Source organism: Pseudorasbora parva, chromosome 4 (assembly GCF_024679245.1).
Source record: "Pseudorasbora parva isolate DD20220531a chromosome 4, ASM2467924v1, whole genome shotgun sequence".
NCBI classification, from domain to species: Eukaryota; Metazoa; Chordata; class Actinopteri; order Cypriniformes; family Gobionidae; genus Pseudorasbora; species Pseudorasbora parva.
This window is the reverse complement of record NC_090175.1, coordinates 6,560,269-6,580,337: the sequence shown is the minus strand read 5'-3', so window position 1 is coordinate 6,580,337 and position 20,069 is coordinate 6,560,269. Positions and strand designations below refer to the sequence as shown.

General features: G+C 38.3%; 1 protein-coding gene across 1 annotated transcript in view; it reads right to left on the bottom strand.

The window, feature by feature from the left end:
• Positions 1-20,069, bottom strand: part of LOC137072760 (complement C3-like) — a 67,060-nt gene that overhangs the window by 16,652 nt on the left and 30,339 nt on the right. The window contains exons 23-31 of the mRNA XM_067440685.1: positions 17,872-18,075; positions 17,663-17,738; positions 14,034-14,193; positions 12,618-12,713; positions 7,956-8,112; positions 7,634-7,797; positions 3,215-3,373; positions 566-625; positions 392-482 (exon numbers count right to left, since the gene is read on the bottom strand). Of these exons, the coding sequence (XP_067296786.1) occupies positions 392-482; positions 566-625; positions 3,215-3,373; positions 7,634-7,797; positions 7,956-8,112; positions 12,618-12,713; positions 14,034-14,193; positions 17,663-17,738; positions 17,872-18,075 (1,167 nt within the window). The remainder of the gene's footprint in view (positions 1-391; positions 483-565; positions 626-3,214; positions 3,374-7,633; positions 7,798-7,955; positions 8,113-12,617; positions 12,714-14,033; positions 14,194-17,662; positions 17,739-17,871; positions 18,076-20,069) is intronic.

Here is a 20,069-nt window from a genome sequence, read left to right as displayed (position 1 = left end):
TTAGAGTATTAAAAACTTGAAACATATTAATTTAAGATACATTTACAACTGATAAAAATGTGTGATTAAGTTGCGGATAATCGCGAGTTAACTCATGACAATCATGCGATTAATCATGACTAAATATTTGAATCGATTGACAGCCCTAATAATATTTATATATAAATAATATAAGGGCTGTTAATCTATTAAAATATTATATATATATATATATATATATATATATATATATATATTTATAAATAGCATATTGTGATAAAGTTCATTATTTGTTGTGTACACACTGTCAGCACACATTTATGTTCAAACACCATGTAAAAGTGAATTTTGCATAATAGATGCCCTTTAATGTACAGAAAGTGCTACAGAAAGGCCTCTTTGTCAGTCTTACTTTCAGACATTTCCTCCATTTTAACAGTCAGATCAAAGAATTTACAGTCAGACTTCTTCTCAACAGGTCTGGCGTAGTACAGCGTCAGAACCTGAAAAGAGCAGCACGTCTCAGATTAGATGTTCAAACGCTTTAATCTCACTGTTGACCGTATAAACGCTCATGAACACTCACTGAGAGAATGGCTGTTCCATTTCCTTTAGCCGTCACATTGAAGTCTTTGTTTATGTCCACCTGGTGAGTGAATGCAGATGATATCAGAATAATCAATAAATTATGTAACGGATACCAGAGGATTTTACTCCGGCCCGTCACAAAGGGGGTGCGAGGCCCGGGGGTATATTAACAGGAGTCTAATGCTGTTATAGTGACGAACAGTTTGTTCTTTATGTGGATATTTAAGAATAAGGAAATTTTTTAATTCATATAGGCTATTCAGTTTAACAGAATTAGGTTCAGGAAGTAACTGAAAAGCACAGTACACACATTTTGACACTTAAATTATGTTCCAAATTATGAATGGGCCAAACACGCTTGCAAAACAGCCTGATTCCACTTAAATTAGTTTGGACTGCTCTCTCACTGAATCCGCTGAAGACATTTATCAGTCAGTAAAACAAACAGACAGCATCGAGAGAACCAACATTTTTTTTTTCAGTTGTTTTCCTCTGTGAACATGCACTAAATGGATGTCTGACAATTTTGTTGCTTTTTGCAGTTTTCAGATTTTGTGAAACATTTTTTGGGTACTGATGAGATGAAAAATATTGGTTTGTGCATTATTGCTTTATTGCATTATTGCATGCTTTTAGAGATTAATCCTTAACAATAGTTAATTGAAGATAATGTTAGCTTATGAGAATTTTCATGCATTAAGACTATATGTACTTTTTGTTGGGGATTAGAGTGATCAGAGCAACAGCTAGAGGGTGTTGGTAGATATAACAGATCCATATGAGGAAGTGTTTTGCCATGCATTTTTGCCATTCTCTTAGAGCACCTCTGTCTGTTTTAACAGTGTTGTTGATAATGAAATACAACACCAGAAAGTCATCTGACTCCCACAAGACCAGAAAGTCATCGGACTCCCAAGAAACAACACCTTGCATATTCTGTTGTGTTTAAATATCGGGTCGAGGGAAAGGCGGAGTTGTCAAGGACTGCCCGCACAACCCTCACATAGGATTGTGTAAATCAAGGACAGCAGTGGAGCTGTGACCCAGGGCTATGTATGCTTTCTTCATCTGACTGACTTAATCATTAAAAAGTTAAACTTTTTAACTTTTTAATTTTGTTTCTGCTCTCCTCATTCAATGAACACGCAGGCATGAAGAAATGAATGCCGAGTCCAACACTACCGTCAGATAAAATGCAGGGGTCCGTGCTTTCTCCGTCCATGCAATAAATGCACATCCTTGAATGAGCGTACATTTCTTAGGTAATATCTATGGTTTGACTCATTTAAGAGGCGGCCAAAATTTTAATGGACTGTGAATAAAGTTCTACGAACTTGACGTGCAATACCCATTGATTGACATGCATGCGTATAAATCACTGTCTCAAGCACTGAGAAATATTGTAAGTTACTGCATAATCCATTTTTAACAAGCATAATACAGCATCACGATACACATTTTTAGCTATGTCTTTTAACTATTAGAACACAGCAAATTTCCCAGTGTTAAAATAACACTGCTCAGAGTTTATATAATGCACAGTGAAGCAGTGTTGACATTAATTAGGTTGGAGTTATTTAAACCTCCTCTGCTGAGATCTTCAGAGATTTATATTCTTCTTTTATCTTCAGTTGAATTAATCTAAAGCTTTGGCTGAAGTCAGTTGTAGTTCTTGTGTTTCTCTGTCCTTCAGTAATTATGCTTGTTAACAACATGTGTTCATCATTAAGTCTCAATCATCACTCAATGAATCACTTAATTACCTGATTAAATTCAACACTGATTCAGTGTTACTTATAACACTCCGGTTGTTGATTATTTAAACTATGAGCAGCATTAATTTAACACTTTATTTGAAGGACAAAAACATGAACTTTAACTATTGGCTTTATATCATCACATCAGCTGTCACATTATATTTGCACGTGGCCCTGTGCAGTTGCACAGCCCTTGCGACGGTACTGATATTACTGCCCAAAGACTATTGATGTAGACAGTTAAAAACAATGGATGAGAAATAACAAATTTCCTCACTTTCTATGATACAACAAAAACATCCAATTGACTAGCCTAGAAATCTAGACACACTATAGCGGCAGCAAATCTAATCTACCCACGAGTGTTGTCTAGCAACTCTCAATACCCTTCTGAGCTGTAATCGCCAAACTCCCACAAACCCACTAATCACATCGTGTATAGAGTCGGTGGGCGGGGCCATAATGACGACAGCCGAGTTACGCTTGTGTGCTTCTAGTTAACACAGAAACTAGCGAACGGCGGTCTTTTGAATCAGCTTTGACCGCGACTCTGGAAGACTTGGAGTTAAGCTTTTCTCTGAGAAAAGGACAAAGAACGGCACTGAAGTCATTCTTAAAAAGGGAAGATGTGTTCAGAGTTTTGCCGACCGGATACGGCGAATGTTTAATCCATCAACAAGCTCTGCTTTACCTTCGTTGCTCTGGTTGGTTGTAGCGCTATCCTATCGCGTGCAGAGGGAGTTTGAAAGACAACCGTTTATCCGCCCCTCGGATTGAGCTGTCAATGGTGAGTTTCCAGACCAAACATTTTGATGTGGGTCTGGCTTTTCAGGCTACCTATTGACATGAGCAGCACACAATTTGAAATGGGAGGGAGAGTTACTCCTCACCTTGATGGACTGTGTAAGTTGCATATTGTCTCTTTTAATAATAAATCTGAAAGGTTTTCTGATTCCTGCCACTGACAGCTCCACATCCAGATTGAAGTTTTGTTGCTCCTTCATCTGCATGTGATACTCTGCCACGGCCTGGAACACCATGATGGTCGCCTGGAAAATACAGAAAAGCATTCAAACACAAGTTCTGTTTATCACAGTCAGATGATGAAATGGTAGTGAACCTGTCATAATCATCAGCTGGAGTGACCCAATTGTTCTCTAGAGCAGTGTTTCCCAACCAAGATCCTGGAGGCACACCAACACTGCACATTTTGCATGGGTCCACAATCAAACACACCTTATTCAAATGATCATTTTATTAGTGGAGACTCACCCTGCGTCTCAATCAGCTCCCTAGTTCACTAGTCAGGGCACTGATCAGGACATAAGTCAATGGGCTGACTCCCTGATCAGTGCCCTGACTACTGAACTAGGGAGCTGATTGAGACGCACCCTCAAAGATCGGAAATGGGTGTGGCAGAAAAATGAGACATGCAAAATATGCAGTGTTGGGGTGCTTCTCAATATCCCTCCTCGTTTCCTCGCTCCTCTGTCCTCCATCCTATGACCCGGAAACCGATGGAGCTCAGCCATCTTGTAGGAGATCTCAATTCTCTAACTGCACCGCGAGGAGGCGAGGATGGAGGAGTGAGGAGCTTCCTGAGGAGTCATGAGCGAGGACACACTGGAGTATCCTTTGCAGAAGTGTTTTATCGACTAAACGTGACGCTAGCATTAATTCTCCTCCCCTTTCATATTGTGCCAAAGTGTATTCATCATTATTATTATGATGTTAACATGTACAAGACACAAATGTTTGTCAAATAACAACACCTGACAGTTGCAGAATTATATCAAAGCACAAGAAAATGAACAAAACAAACAGAGAAACAAATAGAAACCAATACTATACAATGAATAAAAAGCAGTTAATAACTGGAATTTGTTGTTTATAATAACTGGTAATATTAATTAAAATATGGACAAATGTGGTATTTTGTGGAGGCTGAAGCTCACAATATAAATAGTTATCTCTAATGTTAAGAATCCTGACTAAATCCAGTGGTGTCATCATTAATTAACGCCGCTTTAAAGTGACGTTAAAGAGAGCGAGGATATATAATTTCACTTGATTTAATTCCTCTGACCTTGTGTCTTTTCCTCGCGCCTTTATCTCGTGTCTTGAAGGGGCGGAGCTAAGGAGCGAGGAAAGGAAGCTAGGAAAGGAAAGGAGGATGCACAAATAAGAATTGGGAAGCACCCTTGGTGTGCCTCCAGGATCGTGGTTGGGAAAAACTGCTCTAGAGGTAACTACATTACCCATAATCCTTTGCACAGACTCATCAGCATTCATTGTTTTCAGCTGTGTCGCATTAGCCTGTTTAGCTCACCCTATATAAACTTGCCCTGCGTCCCAATTCGCATACTATCCATCCTAAATAGTATTCGAAAATAGAATTAGTATGTCCCAAATCATAGTATGTTGAAAAGAGTATTCCAAAGGTACCCGGATGGTCTTCTATTTCCAGTCCGAATTTGAAGTATGAATCAATGGGCACTCTAACGGCTGATATTGCCCACAACCCACTGCGAGGTCGTATGGGGATTCGATTAGAACTACAAGCGCGGATAAAAAGCGTTAAAAACTACAAACATGGCGGATGTGCGAGTCCGGCGGTTAAGTAGAGAAGTTTAGATAAAGGGGTTTGAGTGACCAACTATCAATATTTAACCTGACAAAATATATATTTATTCAGTGTTGTCAACATTATATTTCACCTGAGCAGCATTGTGAACTTTTGTAATGACACTTTTAAATGCATCATAATATTTAAACTGCAAACACATGAGGAGAGTCTCTGCATTAAAGACCCACAAATGGCAGATCAACGAGCGGCTACATTTCTCTCCAATACGGCAGGAGATTAAACTGAATGTGGAGGATTTGAACTGTGACGCATCTGACGATGATTGACAGGGCAGATAAACGGTGACGGGATGCACGTAACTAAGCGACAAGAGTCCGTTAAAGATGGCGAAGTAGTATGTCCCGAAGCTTGCATACTTTTCTGCTACACACTCAAACGTATATACATTTTCTTCACAAAAAGAGTACATACTTTTAGGACGTAGTATAAGTAGGCGAATTGGGACGCAGCATTGGTTTATTCAGTTATTCTCTGTGAAGTCTTGTATGTGTCTACACTGCATTTTTGCGTGTGCCATTGTTTATCTGTTTCCTGGTTTGACCTTTTTTCCAGTTCTGTTACCCTAGTCTCACACATCCAGACCTTCAGGCTGACGCCAGAAGATCTGTGTACGGTTGCCTAAAGCGCCTCAAGTGTTTGCTCATGTCATGAGATGCATTGATTCTAGTAGCCATTTCAGCATGATATCAGCAATGCTTTAATCAGACAAACTGAGTGATTAAAAATAAAATAATATATATTTTTTGTTGCACTCCTGTTTAGAAACACTTTCAAACTTATGGTTGTGTTTTAGACACACATACATAAAGAATCAGAGTATAAACCTCCTCAACGGTGACGTACTTAATGCCACAATACATTATGGGGGCATCATAGAAAACTCATCCATGGCTCCCAGAATGCATTGCAGCATAGAAACCTGTCACCATTGTTGAGATTCATAGGCTGATTATTGATGTCTGAGTGTGAGTTGATCTCAGAGAATTTTCAAATGTTTAGTGGTCAATGCATTCTGATCATTTCTGAGTCTCCTGCTGTAGAATCACAAAAATAATCAAACAGAAATCAATGACAAATGTCACCCATATAAAAGTCAGACATAAGATCAGTGCACTAAGGCACAACTTGAGGATTATATTCTTATTATCAATGACCCAATATCAGCTGATCACAGTTTCTCCTGCTGTGCACACCATAATAAACAGCCAGACAAAAATGTAATTTTTAAAAAGTTTATAGTCAAGAGCCCAACTAAAGCAAACACTGATCACCATAATGGTGACTTCATTATTGTCAATAAATCATCAACATCTAAACCTCTGATAATTCTCAATAAGAGCTTCTGTGGTCGTCTGACAGAAATAAAGACAGTCTGGTTAGTAATGTGTGAAGCTGGTAATGCTGTTTGTGGAGTTGTTTAATCCTCTGATGAGATCTTGTGATTGTCAGAGTCTCCAGTTGTCCACCACAGGGCAGCAGAGACTTTGAAATGTGAACAGAGGTGGAAAGTCCAGGTTCAGAAAATAAAAGGCCCGGCTTTGAATTTTGTTCCAAACACCTGGATTTGCTAAGTAGCAAAGGAGGAAGAATTAATGAGTGAAATCAGCTGACTGAGTTCATGAGTGGAATAAAAATATGGCAGGACTTTTACTTTCTGAACCCTGGACTTTCCACCTCTGAACAAGGGAGTTTGGTGCCATGGCATTTGTTTCCAGTTGGATCGCTAAATAATGAATCACACTCATCTCATGGAAATCCTGTAGAATTCAACCAATCAGAAGACGACTTCAAAACTCCTGAAGTGTTTCCAGATAAGTGTGCTTTATGCAGCAGACATTCAGCCAACGGTCTGAGGCTGAGGATTCACCGTTTCACCATCTCTTGGTCTGCCTGACATCCTGTCCTGGGGCCAGTTCTTCTTATGTCGCTAACTCAGTTTCGTTGGTTTTGAATGTTGACAATTTGACGTGATTTTGGATTATTTGGTTCTTCAATGCTCATCTTGGACTTGCTGTCATAACAACAGGTCTGTAAGATTAAACCTGCTCTGGAGCTTATTTCATGTAAACAGGATTAGATTGCATCTTGAGGTGATACTTAAAGTCTGTCCCAGCCACTTCTACTTTATTACTGAACCAGGGGCAATGATAATTTAAAATAATAATAATAATGAAAATGTATTTGAAAATAATATTATAATGTTGTGTAAAAGGTGCATAATACTAGAGAGATATTTTTATCTGATGGAATAATTTATTTATAATTTTATTCGAGTCTTACACACATGATTTACAGTTACTCTGAGCCGTGCATTAATGTCAGTGATGACGGATATTATGGGATGGCTTGATGCAGCGCAGGAGAAGCAGAGAACTTAATCTTGACCCGTTAGAAACTTTAATTAATACTGTCACGTAACAATTCTCCGCAAATTAGTTTGAAGAACCAAATTAGCCAGAGATCAGTTATCACGATTAGAAGACCGGAAATCTGTCAAATCATCTCAGATGTATTAGGCGAGGTACGAAGAACGGACGCCAGGCATCATTTTGGACTGTTTGCCAGTGTTTGTGACATTTTGCCTGTAGAATACAATTGTGGATTACCCACATTAACATTTGATTCCTCAACCTTCATGTCTCTGAGAAGTTTGTAACAGTACCTGTGTGGTGCCAGAACCACCATATTGAGACTGTTGTCTGCCCAGCCAGCGCACTGCCTCTCCTGCTCTATCAAAGTCTTTGGCCTTCACAAGCGCCAGCACAGCATAGGCTGTCGCCTCTCGTGAGTCATAAGACTGTCCAGGAACAGCCCAAAACCTGCCGGCTGATTCAAAGACAAATCAGGAACAGAAAGAGGTAGCAGTCATTACACCACAAAACATACACCATTCTTTCAGAATTTCCCCTTGTGTTTGTTTTATTTTTGCATGTTGTATAAAGAAGAAAAAAAAAACAAATTGTTGAAATGTTGGTGTGACTGACCTTCTCCTTCAGTGGAATGTTTCATCAAGATGTCTTTATTGAGTTTTTCAGCATTGGCCATGGCATAAGATGTCATCGCAACAGCGTAAGGATTGGTCAGTTGTGGAAGTCGACCTTCTAAGAATGAAACAGCCCTCCTGATACTTTCATGCAGACTCTATAAAAGTGGTAAAGTTATTAGATCTGCAACATACAGTAAACCATAATTGACTAACTCATCAAGGTTAGTTCATGTATGATTTCACCAATCACAATTCTTTAGATTAACTTGTCATAAAGGTCCATAAATAATTTGTTTGAATGTAAGAAAAAAAGGTTTTAGACCGTAATAAAGCCAGATATACTGTGGCAAGCAGGGCAGGGCTGAGAGCTGCGAGAGCAGCGTGAGCCAATGGACCGTTCGATCACTGGATGAGTCCTTGATGTCTATCATTCAGAGATGGAAAGTCCAGGGGTCAGAAAGTAAAAGTCCTGCCATATTTTTATTCCACTCATGAACTCAGTCAGCTGATTTCACTAATTAATTCTTCCTCCTTTGCTACTTAGCAAATCCAGGTGTTTGGAACAAAATACAGAGCTGGACTTTTTATCTTCTGAACCTGGACTTTCCACCTCTGAGAGCTTGGAATTAATTAGTGAAATCAGCTGACTGAGTTCATGAGTGGAATAAAAATATGGCAGGACTTTTACTCTTTGGCCCCTGGATTTTACACCACTGGTGGTTCATTCATTCATATAATCTCCTTCTATCCGCAAAGTCTCTTGTTTACAAACGAATCCGTGGTGAAATGAAGGAACAAACGCACAACCCACATAGCAACATTGAGTCGGCCCAGATCTGGCCCTCATCTGGCACATGTGGAATACGGATCTGGCCCACATGCTGCGATGAATGACGGCCCTTGAGTGGCCCACTCCTGTTTGCCAGATCTGGGCCACAAGCAGGCCATAACAATGCCACATGTCAGCCAAGAGCAAAGAAATAAACCAGAACTGGACCTTATCTGAGTCACAAAATCTGTATATAATAAATATGGAGTCATTTCAGCCTTAATAACCCTTTTAACAAGCAGAATTACTGAAGGAAAGTAGAGGACAGAAAAAGAGACGAGCAGGAACACAAGAACTACAACTGACTTCAGCCACAGCTTTAGATGAAATCAACTGAAGATAAAAGAAGACATTAAATCTCTGAAGATCTCAGCAGAGGATTAAACAACTCCACAAACAGCATTACCAGCTTCACACATTACTAACCAGACTGACTTTATTTCTGTCAGACGACTACAGAAGCTCTTATTGAGAATTAACAGAGGTTTAACTCTAATGTGTTTCATTTGAAGTCACCATAACGGTGATCAGTGTTTCCATTAGTTGGGCTCTTTACTCTTATTATACGTTTGTCTGTTGTGAAAGTGTGTTTGTAAAACTCATCTGCAGTAGCAAAAGAACCTTAAACAAACTGACATCAGATGAGGATGGTTACCTGTTAACAGTTTTATAATCATCTTAAAAATGACTGATGTCCTTCGGTTCTAACAATTGTGTTATTAATGGATTTCATTACAACCCCTGAGTTACTGCAGCATCAGATCCTGCAGTATTAGTCAATAACAATCAGAATATTTTAACAAACAAAAGGGTAATCTACAATGACATACACAGACATCACGAATTAGCGTATGAATCTCAACAATGGTGACAATCAAAAATGCGTCATAATCCAATTCAGCTGCATAATTTATTCATTCTGTAGTGCATGCTGGGTACCAGCATAGTACAAAACTCCCAGCATGCATTGCAGCATGAATAAATTATACAGCTAAATTGTCCTATTGTTTTAATTCAAAATATTTGCTTTTATGTGTTTCTTTTTTGTTGTTGGGACATTTAGTAGCCTTTTGTTGATCTGATTATTTCTTCTAACTGATGGTTATAATACTGCAGGATCTGATGCTGCAGTAACTCAGGAATTATAATGAAAATGCATTAATAACACAATTGTTAGAATCAAATAACATTAGAACATTTTAAGATGATTATAACTCTGACACGCACATCTCAACAGCTAACACGAACACGCTTCCATCCTTTTCTCCGCTCTCCGAGGCAGATAATTCTAAAACTAATCCTTTCCAATCACCCTACTACCTGTCCACTTGATCCTATACCCACTCACCTCCTTCAGGCTATTTCTTCTTCAATCACTCCTGCACTCACTCACATTGTCAACACTTCTCTTCACACGGGAACCTTTCCCACAGCATTTAAGCAGGCTCGGGTAACCCCACTGCTTAAGAAACCCTCTCTGAATCCAGCACTTTTAGAAAACTACAGACCGGTTTCCCATCTGCCTTTCATTGCAAAGACACTTAAACGAGTTGTGTTCAATCAACTCTCTATGTTTCTTGAACAGAACAACCTCCTGGACAACAACCAATCCGGCTTCAAAAGCGGCCATTCGACTGAGACTGCCTTGCTCTCGGTAACTGAGGCACTGAGACTGGCAAAAGCAGCTTCCAAATCCTCAGTGCTCATCCTGCTGGATCTGTCTGCTGCTTTTGACACAGTTAACCACCAGATCCTCCTGTCAACACTTAAGAAGAGATGGATCTCAGGAACTGCTCTCCAGTGGTTCAGGTCTTACCTCTCTGGTAGGTCCTACAGGGTGTCATGGAGAGGTGAAGTGTCTAAGTCACATCATCTAGCTACTGGGGTTCCACAGGGCTCAGTCCTTGGACCACTTCTCTTCTCCATCTACATGTCATCATTAGGTTCTGTCATTCAGAAACACAGCTTCTCCTATCACTGCTATGCTGATGACACTCAACTCTACTTCTCATTTCAACCAGATGATCCTACAGTCAGTGTTCGTATCGCTGCCTGTCTGACAGACATTTCTGACTGGATGAAAGAGCATCACCCTTAACTCAATCTTGCAAAGACAGAATTACTTGTTGTCTCAACCAACCCAGCACTTCATCAAAATTTCTCCATTCAGCTTGGTTCATCGACCATAACTCCATCCAGGACAGCCAGGAACCTTGGAGTTGTGATTGATGACCAGTTAAACTTCACTGACCATATTACTGCAACAGCCCGGTCCTGCAGATTTGCTTTATACAACATTAGAAAGATTAGACCCTTCCTATCAGAACAGGCTGCACAACTCCTGGTTCAAGCTCTTGTTCTCTCCAGACTGGACTATTGTAATGCTCTTCTGGCTGGGCTTCCAGCATGCACTATCAAACCCTTGCAGCTGATCCAGAATGCAGCGGCGAGAGTGGTCTTTAATGAGCCGAAGAGAGCGCATGTTATGCCTCTCTTCATCAGACTGCACTGGTTGCCAATGGCTGCTCGCATCAAATTCAAGGCACTCGTTCTCGCCTACAAAACAACCACTGGCTCTGCACCAATATACCTAAACTCACTTGCTCAGACTTACACACCCTCCAGAAGCTTGCGTTCTTATTAACTGAGACTTCTTACAGCTCTTACAGGTTGTTGGCCTTGTTTGTTTCGTTTCTTCTATTGCTCTCCCGTTTTTTGTAAGTCGCTTTGGATAAAAGCGTCTGCTAAATGATTAAATGTAAATTTAAATGTAAATGATAATATTTTGAATTCTCCCACTGGTCTAGCAACTACCTTAATTATCGAGCATTGAAATACTGACGATTTGATTGGCAACAAATTTACCAAGAGACCATTTGAGCAGCAGCTACAAATGATAAATTAAAGGGTTACTTCAGTGATTTAGCATTAAGCTTTGTATTTAAACTGGATCATTAATGTAGTAGAAATGTGATTTTTTTATTTTATTTGGTGCCTTCTAGACTGCGAAAAGCCAGAAAATGTATTTTTGGCTCATGTGGATTGAAGACAACAACTCCCAGAATGCACTTATTCGCCTACGAGGCCACTCCTAAAGCCACCGCTACCTGTTATATCACACTGTGGCACCGGAACCGCCCAAATTTATTGAAAAGTTGAAACACTCATTTTGCTCTATACCGCTCCGTTATGAATGCCAGAGGCCGAGCCGGGCGCATTTAGTGAGCCGAACGAAAGTCCCACTAGTCCCCCTCATAGGCGGTTTGAAAACATGCAGAAATAGCGCCTTCTACTGGCTGTAGTCTTTAGGCTCTGGCCAAAAAAAATTACGATATTTGCATCATCGGAGGATTTTTTCCAGAAATAAAATGCATAATTATTACATCTCAGGGGGATATGAGGGGGGAAAATACCATCATTCGAATATACTACCGGGGGTTTCTACTGATACAAGGCTTAATGCTAAATTGCTGAAGTAACCCTTTAAGGAAGCCAACTTTGGATATGGGCAGCCTAGCATGCTCTTTTAACACAGACATTTTGAAAGGAAAAAAGGATTGATTTTTTCTTCAAGCAATATGTTGAAATGATATTTATATTTTCTAATTTTTTATGTCTAAAAGTCATCCAAAAAGCCATTTTAGATGTTAATAATAATAATAATAATAATAATAATAATAATAATAATAATAATAATAATAATAATAATAATAATAATAATAATAATAATAATAAATACTATGGAGAGTATCCCCAAACTGCTACAATTACTGTGCCTCCTCCATTTTAAAATCCACGAGCCGCCACTGGTGGTGAAACACATTCTCTTACATTAACTGATCCAGCACAGATCCCTCTGGCCTCTTGCATGGCAATCACAACAAAGGCCGTCAGAGAGGCTTCCGCATCTTTGCCCTGTACGCCACCCTGGAATAAAACACAAATAAACAGACTAAATCACAAAAACAATCAGATTATGTGTGTGTGTTTTAACCATTTAATAGCCCTTTACACCTTGATGTAAAATAATAAACACTGGTGGTCTCAGAAAGTCTTGGTGTGGATTTGACATCAATGAGTAGCAGAAATGTTCAAACATAAGTGGGATCACATCCCCTCATAAAAAAAAATAAATAAAAAAAAAATATATATATATATATATATATATATATTGTAACAGTCAATGCCTGTCACAAGATTTCTAGTACTGATGGTTATGTTCTTCCGGGCCTCTAGGGGGAGATAGGAACATTCTCTGGCTGGTGTGCATATGGGTATATAACAGGAAACTATAGAAGTAAATGTTAGGGTCTGTTTGATGCTGCCTCATGGTTGTTTGTAACCTTTCTTTCCAAATCCTGTTTGAAAAACTGTTGGTTTCCAGCTCAAACGTAAGTTAAGGTTGATGTGTATTGTATTGCTTTAAAGTTAAAATGAAATAATTTAGTTTAATTTATTGTTATTGCATTTGATGTTTTCTCTTTGTAGAGGATTTGTTTGTGAGGCACTTTTTTGCTCCTTTGACTGTGGGCAGCTACATGTTCACAAACCTACTGTTTGTGTTGGTGAAACCATCATCTGCTACCATGAAAAATTGTGATTAACCACACATCCAAGTGAAGGACAACAATCAACCTCATCTTTCTGTACCACTACTCACCGACAGATAAGACTGTTTCCTTCAATTGCTGAACTATTTATGCTCCCAGATAGGAGAACAGGACTGAGTTGGATATTGTGACCCCCCATTCACATGCACATATATGTACCCATGATGAAAGCATGAATTGTACCTATGTATGACTTGTAAGAAAGAGGGTGAATACATAAGGGTGAAAATATTATACAACTCTTGTTTGTTCCTGAACTTATTTGTTGTTAGGTCCTTTTTCACTACAATACCATTTCATTAATTGCACAAAGGACGAATCCCCCTTTTGATTTTTTTGTAGCTTGCCCAGCACAACGTAACTGGGACGGTTATAATATATATATATATATATTATTGCTTATTTATTTTATTTTTAGCTGTCTAATATATCTATTGTGCTGTCAGAGTTTTTCATTGGCATTGAGTTTTAAACTAAATATATTCCTAGGATTCTGGTTAAATTGCTGTCAGCTCCAATACATTTTATCATGGCTGTGAGGTAGTTCACTAGAGTGATTATTTTAATCCCTGGTTCTGGATCTTTTCATCATTATTTCTGAACAAAGGTGAACACAAACTGGCCACATTTAACTTACCGTCATCTCACTGTGAATTACAGCTGAATCCTCTTTAAAGGAGCCGTCTGATAGTTGTTTGTGGAGAAGCAGCCACTTGACAGCGCTGCAGAGCACAGCATCCTCTATAATAATTAAGTTACTGGCCATGGCGAAGACTTTAGCCACATAAGCAGTCAGCCTTTAACAGACAAACAGAATAAATCAAATGAATAACTAGTTATACTTATTACTTTTGTAAGGCCCACCAAATTGTCCCAATGGAGGCTTATGATTGGTGGGTGAAGGTTTCTTGCGCGTTCTGTCTTTTTAGCTGGGCAAGTTATGACCTCGAATTTAGGTGAGAATTGGTTATTTCGTCATTTGTGTAATAGTTTAACTACACATTTGTTTATTCGGTTGAAACCTTTGTTGTAATTACACCCGTTTATAACCTATTAGAGATGGACACGACTTCTGAAAATGACATAACACTGAGTGTCTGGAGACATTCAGCGTTACGGGCTGACCGGTGTATAGATTTTTGGGTGAATTTCAGGTGATCTCAGCATGAGAGAGAGTAGGAGTGGGGGGTCAATAGAGAAAGATGTCGATTAGGATGATACTGAGGTGAGACTTGCGTCTCGAATGGTGATGCTAATTTCTTAAGAGACAGTTCAGAGGTTAATTTCCAGAAGGTGTCCTCTGACTTCTCAGGGAGTGATCATTCCTCAATAAGACAGTCCAGAATTGTCTAGTTTTTGCAAGTATTACACTTTTAAAAACAATAATATATAACCCGATTCCAAAAAAGTTGGGACACTGTACAAATTGTGAATTAAAACAGAATGCAATGATGTGGAAGTTTCACATTTCAATATGTTATTCAGAATAAAACATAGAGGACATATCTAATGTTTAAACTGAAAAAATGTATAATTTTAAAGGAAAAATAAGTTGATTTTAAATGTAATTATTATATATATATATATATATATATATATATATATATATATATATATATATATATATAATGAAATTTAAAATATACACACACACACACACACACTCACCTAAAGGATTATTAGGAACACCATACTAATACTGTGTTTGAGCCCCTTTCACCTTCAGAACTGCCTTAATTCTACGTGGCATTGATTCAACAAGGTGCTGAAAGCATTCTTTAGAAATCTTGACCCATATTGATAGGATTGCATCTTGCAGTTGATGGAGATTTGTGGGATGCACATCCAGGGCACGAAGCTCCCGTTCCATCACATCCCAAAGATGCTCTATTGGGTTGAGATCTGGTGACTGTGGCGGCCATTTTAGTACAGTGAAGTCTTCACCTGTCCAATTTTGGTGAGTTTGTGCAAATTATAGCCTCTTTTTATGGGGGTAGATTTGTTGCTTTATTCCAAACAAATATATTGTTATCCACGCATAAATGTAAAGCAATTCACAAAAAATAAATAATTTCACAAATCAATAGAATGAGATCCACAAATATATGCAGGAGTTTCACAAAAATGAATTAGATTCACAAATAAATACAATGACATTTGTGAATAACCAAAAAAATCCACACATATATTTTTATGTCAAAAACACACAACTCTGCCTTGCGTAAGTTGCATTCATCTGTGAATCGCTTCCTCTGCATTTGTGGATCTCTTCTTGCACATTGGTAAATCGCATAACAGCGCGTGGATTTTGAAAACATTTCTAGCGTCTAGACCAGGGCTATTCAACTCTTACCCTGGAGGGCCAATGCAGTGTAGAGTTTAGCTCCAACCCTGATCAAACACACCTGTGATTTTCTAATGATCCTCAAGACATTGATTAGCATGTTCAGGTGTGTTTGATTAGGGTTGGAGCTAAACTCTGCAGTGCATTGGCCCTCCAGGGTAAGAGTTGAATAGCCCTGGTCTAGACTCACACAAATTAGTAGACTCCACCCACCGTCTACTTAAACCAATCAGATAACGGCCATATCATGCTGACCAATCGTAGCACGTTCTGGCTCCAACCAATCACGTTTTGGCCAGTGCCGCTGAAAAACAGATGCTGCATCCCAATTCGCCTACTTATACTACGTCCTAAAAGTATGTACTCTTTTTGTGAAGAAAAAGTATATACTTTTGAGTGTGTAGCAGAAAAGTATGCAAGCTTCGGGACAAACTACTTCGCCATCTTTAACGGACTCTTGTCGCTTAGTTACGTGCATCCCGTCACCGTTTATCTGCCCTGTCAATCATCGTCAGATTCGTCACAGTTCAAATCCTCCACATTCAGTTTAATCTCCTACCGTATCGGAGAGAAATGTAGCCGCTCGTTGATCTGCCATTTGTGGGTCTTTAATGCAGAGATTCTCCTCATGTGTTTGCAGTTTAAATATAATGATGCATTTAAAAGTTAATGGCCAAACATGTCATTACAAAAGTTCACAATGCTGCTCAGGTGAAATATAATGTGGACAACACTGAATAAATATATTTTTGTCAGGTTAAATATTGATAGGGTCTCTCAAACCCCTTTATCTAAACTTCTCTACTTAACCGTCGAACTCGCACATCCGTCATGTTTGTAGTTTTTTAACGCTTTTTATCTGCGTTTGTAGTTCTAATCGAATCCTCGTCCAACTCGCAATGGGTTGTGGGCAATATCAGCCGTTAGAGTGCCCATCGATCCATACTGTGAATTCGGACCGGAAATAGTAAACCATCCGGGAATCTTTGGAATACTCTTTTCAACATACTACGATTTGGGACATACTAATTCTATTTTCGTATACTATTTAGGATGGATAGTATGCGAATTGGGACGCAGGGAGAGTTACGACCACTGATCTATATAAATCTATATAAACTCCTGCATATATTTGTGGATCTCATTCTATTGATTTGTGAAATTATTTATTTTTTGTGAACCACTTTACATTTATTTGTGGCTAACAATATATTTGTTTGGAATAAAGAAACAAAAATACCCCCATACCTTTTTCCTGTTTGTATTGGAGATGAGTGGTACCCGGTGGGGTCTTCTGCTGTTGTAGCCCATCCGCCTCAAGGTTGTGCGTGTTGTGGCTTCACAAATGCTTTGCTGCATACCTCGGTTGTAACGAATGGTTATTTCAGTCAAAGTTGCTCTTCTATCAGCTTGAATCAGTCGGCCCATTCTCCTCTGACCTCGAGCATCAACAAGGCATTTTCGCCCACAGGACTGCCGCATACTGGATGTTCTTTCCTTTTCACACCATTCTTTGTAAACCCTAGAAATGGTTGTGTGTGAAAATCCCAGTAACTGAGCAGATTGTGAAATACTCAGACCGGCCCGTCTGGCACCAACAACCATGCCACGCTCAAAATAGCTTAAAACACCTTTCTTTCCTATTCTGACATTCAGTTTAGAGTTCAGGAGATTGTCTTGACCAGGTCCACACCCCTAAATGGACTGAAGCAACTGCCATGTGATTGGTTGATTAGATAATTGCATTAATGAGAAATTTAACAGGTGTTCCTAATAATCGTTTAGGTGAGTATATATATATATATATATATATATATATATATATATATATATATATATATATATATATATATATATATATATATATATATATATATATATCAGAAGAAATCAGGCATGAAACAAAGCAAAAATGACATTACCATGTGCTGCTTGGCCTGTATACCCAGGCAGCGTAGGATCCATCTGAATTACGGTAACTCAGCTGTTGTTGATAACCTTAATGCAAAAAAAAAGATAAAGAAAGAACATTTATTTATTACCTATATTTTAGGCAGTTTTCGACAGAGCATAGTTGAGAGCGTTTTATAAATTGATTTGATTCTCTTTATATCTGTTGTATCCTGCTGACCTGTGTTGATATGGTAAATGGCTTCATAACGGCGCTCCATGCCAACAGCCTCCCACTGATTGGTGCTGTCCAGATAATGAGTGGCAATGACAGGTAGAGTCATACTGATCATGTTTGACTCTCCATCACCACTGGGCTGAACAATGAGCTGACCCATGAAGTCTCCACTGATGGCCTTCTCGACTGTCTGAGAGATCTCTCCACCTGGAAGGAGGAACGAGGAAACGCAGGCTGAGTTTTTATTGTCTTTATGATATACATTTTCCCCTATCCAATAATAATAATTACAAATGTTGTCAAACAAAGTGCTGCACAATGAGCTGTTAAAATGAAAACATGGAAGAAAAAAATAGATTATTCCTTTAAAAAATAAAGTTTTGATCCTATTTTATTATTATTATTATTGATTTTTGGTATTATTATTACATTGAGACTTATCTAAATTCTACGGTACAACAGTGATATATTTCTGTCAAGTTAAACAGAACTTTAAACAGACTCTGAGCGGCTCGAAGATAAAGTTCATGTCCTCATATAGTAAGGCAACAGAAGCTGAAAACACAGAGGGTGCTTCAGTGTGTGTGTGTGTGTCTGCTCCATTCATTCACACAGATTTTTATTTAAATCATTGTTTTGCAGTTTAATATTCACAGAAACTAATCTATATCCTGATTTGATTTAAGTGTACGGACCAGATTTTTCTTTATTCATAAAAAACGGAAAAGTTCTGTGAAAATCTCTGTTATATAGTACATTTTTATGATTTTTCTGCATCCCTTCCACCACCCCGACTCCTCACTCTCGGCAGCCGGCGATTCAGGGAAGTTCTCGGGGCCAAACAGGCTTATTTTACCTGATCCAATCATTTGTAAATGTGAAACAACTGCCACATGTAATCAGACATTATTTTCTTTTTAAGTATTTATTAAATAAATAACATTTTTTATTTTGGGCTAGGCCTGTCGCGATTGGTTGATACAATCAACTGCTTTGACACTGATAATTAGTCGACATCCATATTATTAGTCGACTGGGTAAATTGGGAATGATATGAAATGTTATTAGTACTGCTACTTTAAAAATGACAGCACTCTAATGAGAGCAGTAATATCTTAATTTGTGTCGATGTGTGAAAGCAGGAGTGAAGATGTGTGTGTGAGCTCTGCTTCCACCGTTCACTAAACAACAGAAACGCTTGGATTAGAAAATAAAGTGAAGTGCGTGCCGGTCGCTGACCTGAAGTGCGCCGCGCACATGCCTTTCACTCAGACCGATCGCAATGTCAGTTTCGCAAATTATTGGGTCTGAATGGTCAAAAATATGTACAAGTGCTCATCCTGGGCTGGCGAGTATTCAGGTAAACACAGCAGAGTATATATTTAGTCAACGTATACAGAGTTGAGTGAGAAATCAATGCATTGGGTCCGTGCAGCTCTTAAAGGGCCAGACCTCATATTCTGTGTGATTAATGTTAATCAAACAACAAAAGAAAATAGAAAATCACCCCACGCTTGACCGAATAACTTTAATATATTTATTTAGAATCAGTGTATAGTTAATTTACAGAGTAACCATGCAAACCATGCATTTTTGTTTTTACATTTTGATTAATTTCTTTATTGAATGTTAATGTTAATTAGACCTACTGTAGCTGAAAATAAAGCACTGTTTTCATCATATTCTTTGTAATTTACATTTTGTATATTTAAAAAACAAATAAAAAATGAAATTAAATATTTATATTGTAATTATAAAATTACATTAAAAAAATATTAAATTACTCATATCATGAAATATTTCAGTCATCCCAACCTTTTCAGAATAGTGTTTAGAGTTAACATGATTGATAATAATGTGATTGTTGCAAACATCTCTGTAAGGATGTTCACACTGGCATGTATAGTTATTCTTATTCTTAATATTATTTTGAAATAAAGAGGGGGGAATGGTCAAAAAGCAGGGCAGGAACACGATGGCCAAATTAGTTTTTAGGGGTTTTACTGAATGCCAAAGTTGCAAGTTAAATTCAATGATTTTAAGTCAAATTGATGGAAAATTATTGTGATAAATTAGTCAATAGATTAATCGATGAATTGATAAATTAGTCGATAGAATAATCAATATAAAAATAGTCGTTAGTGGCAGCCCTATTTTGGGCATTACAGTTTTTATTATGATTGGACAGTGAGTAGACAGGA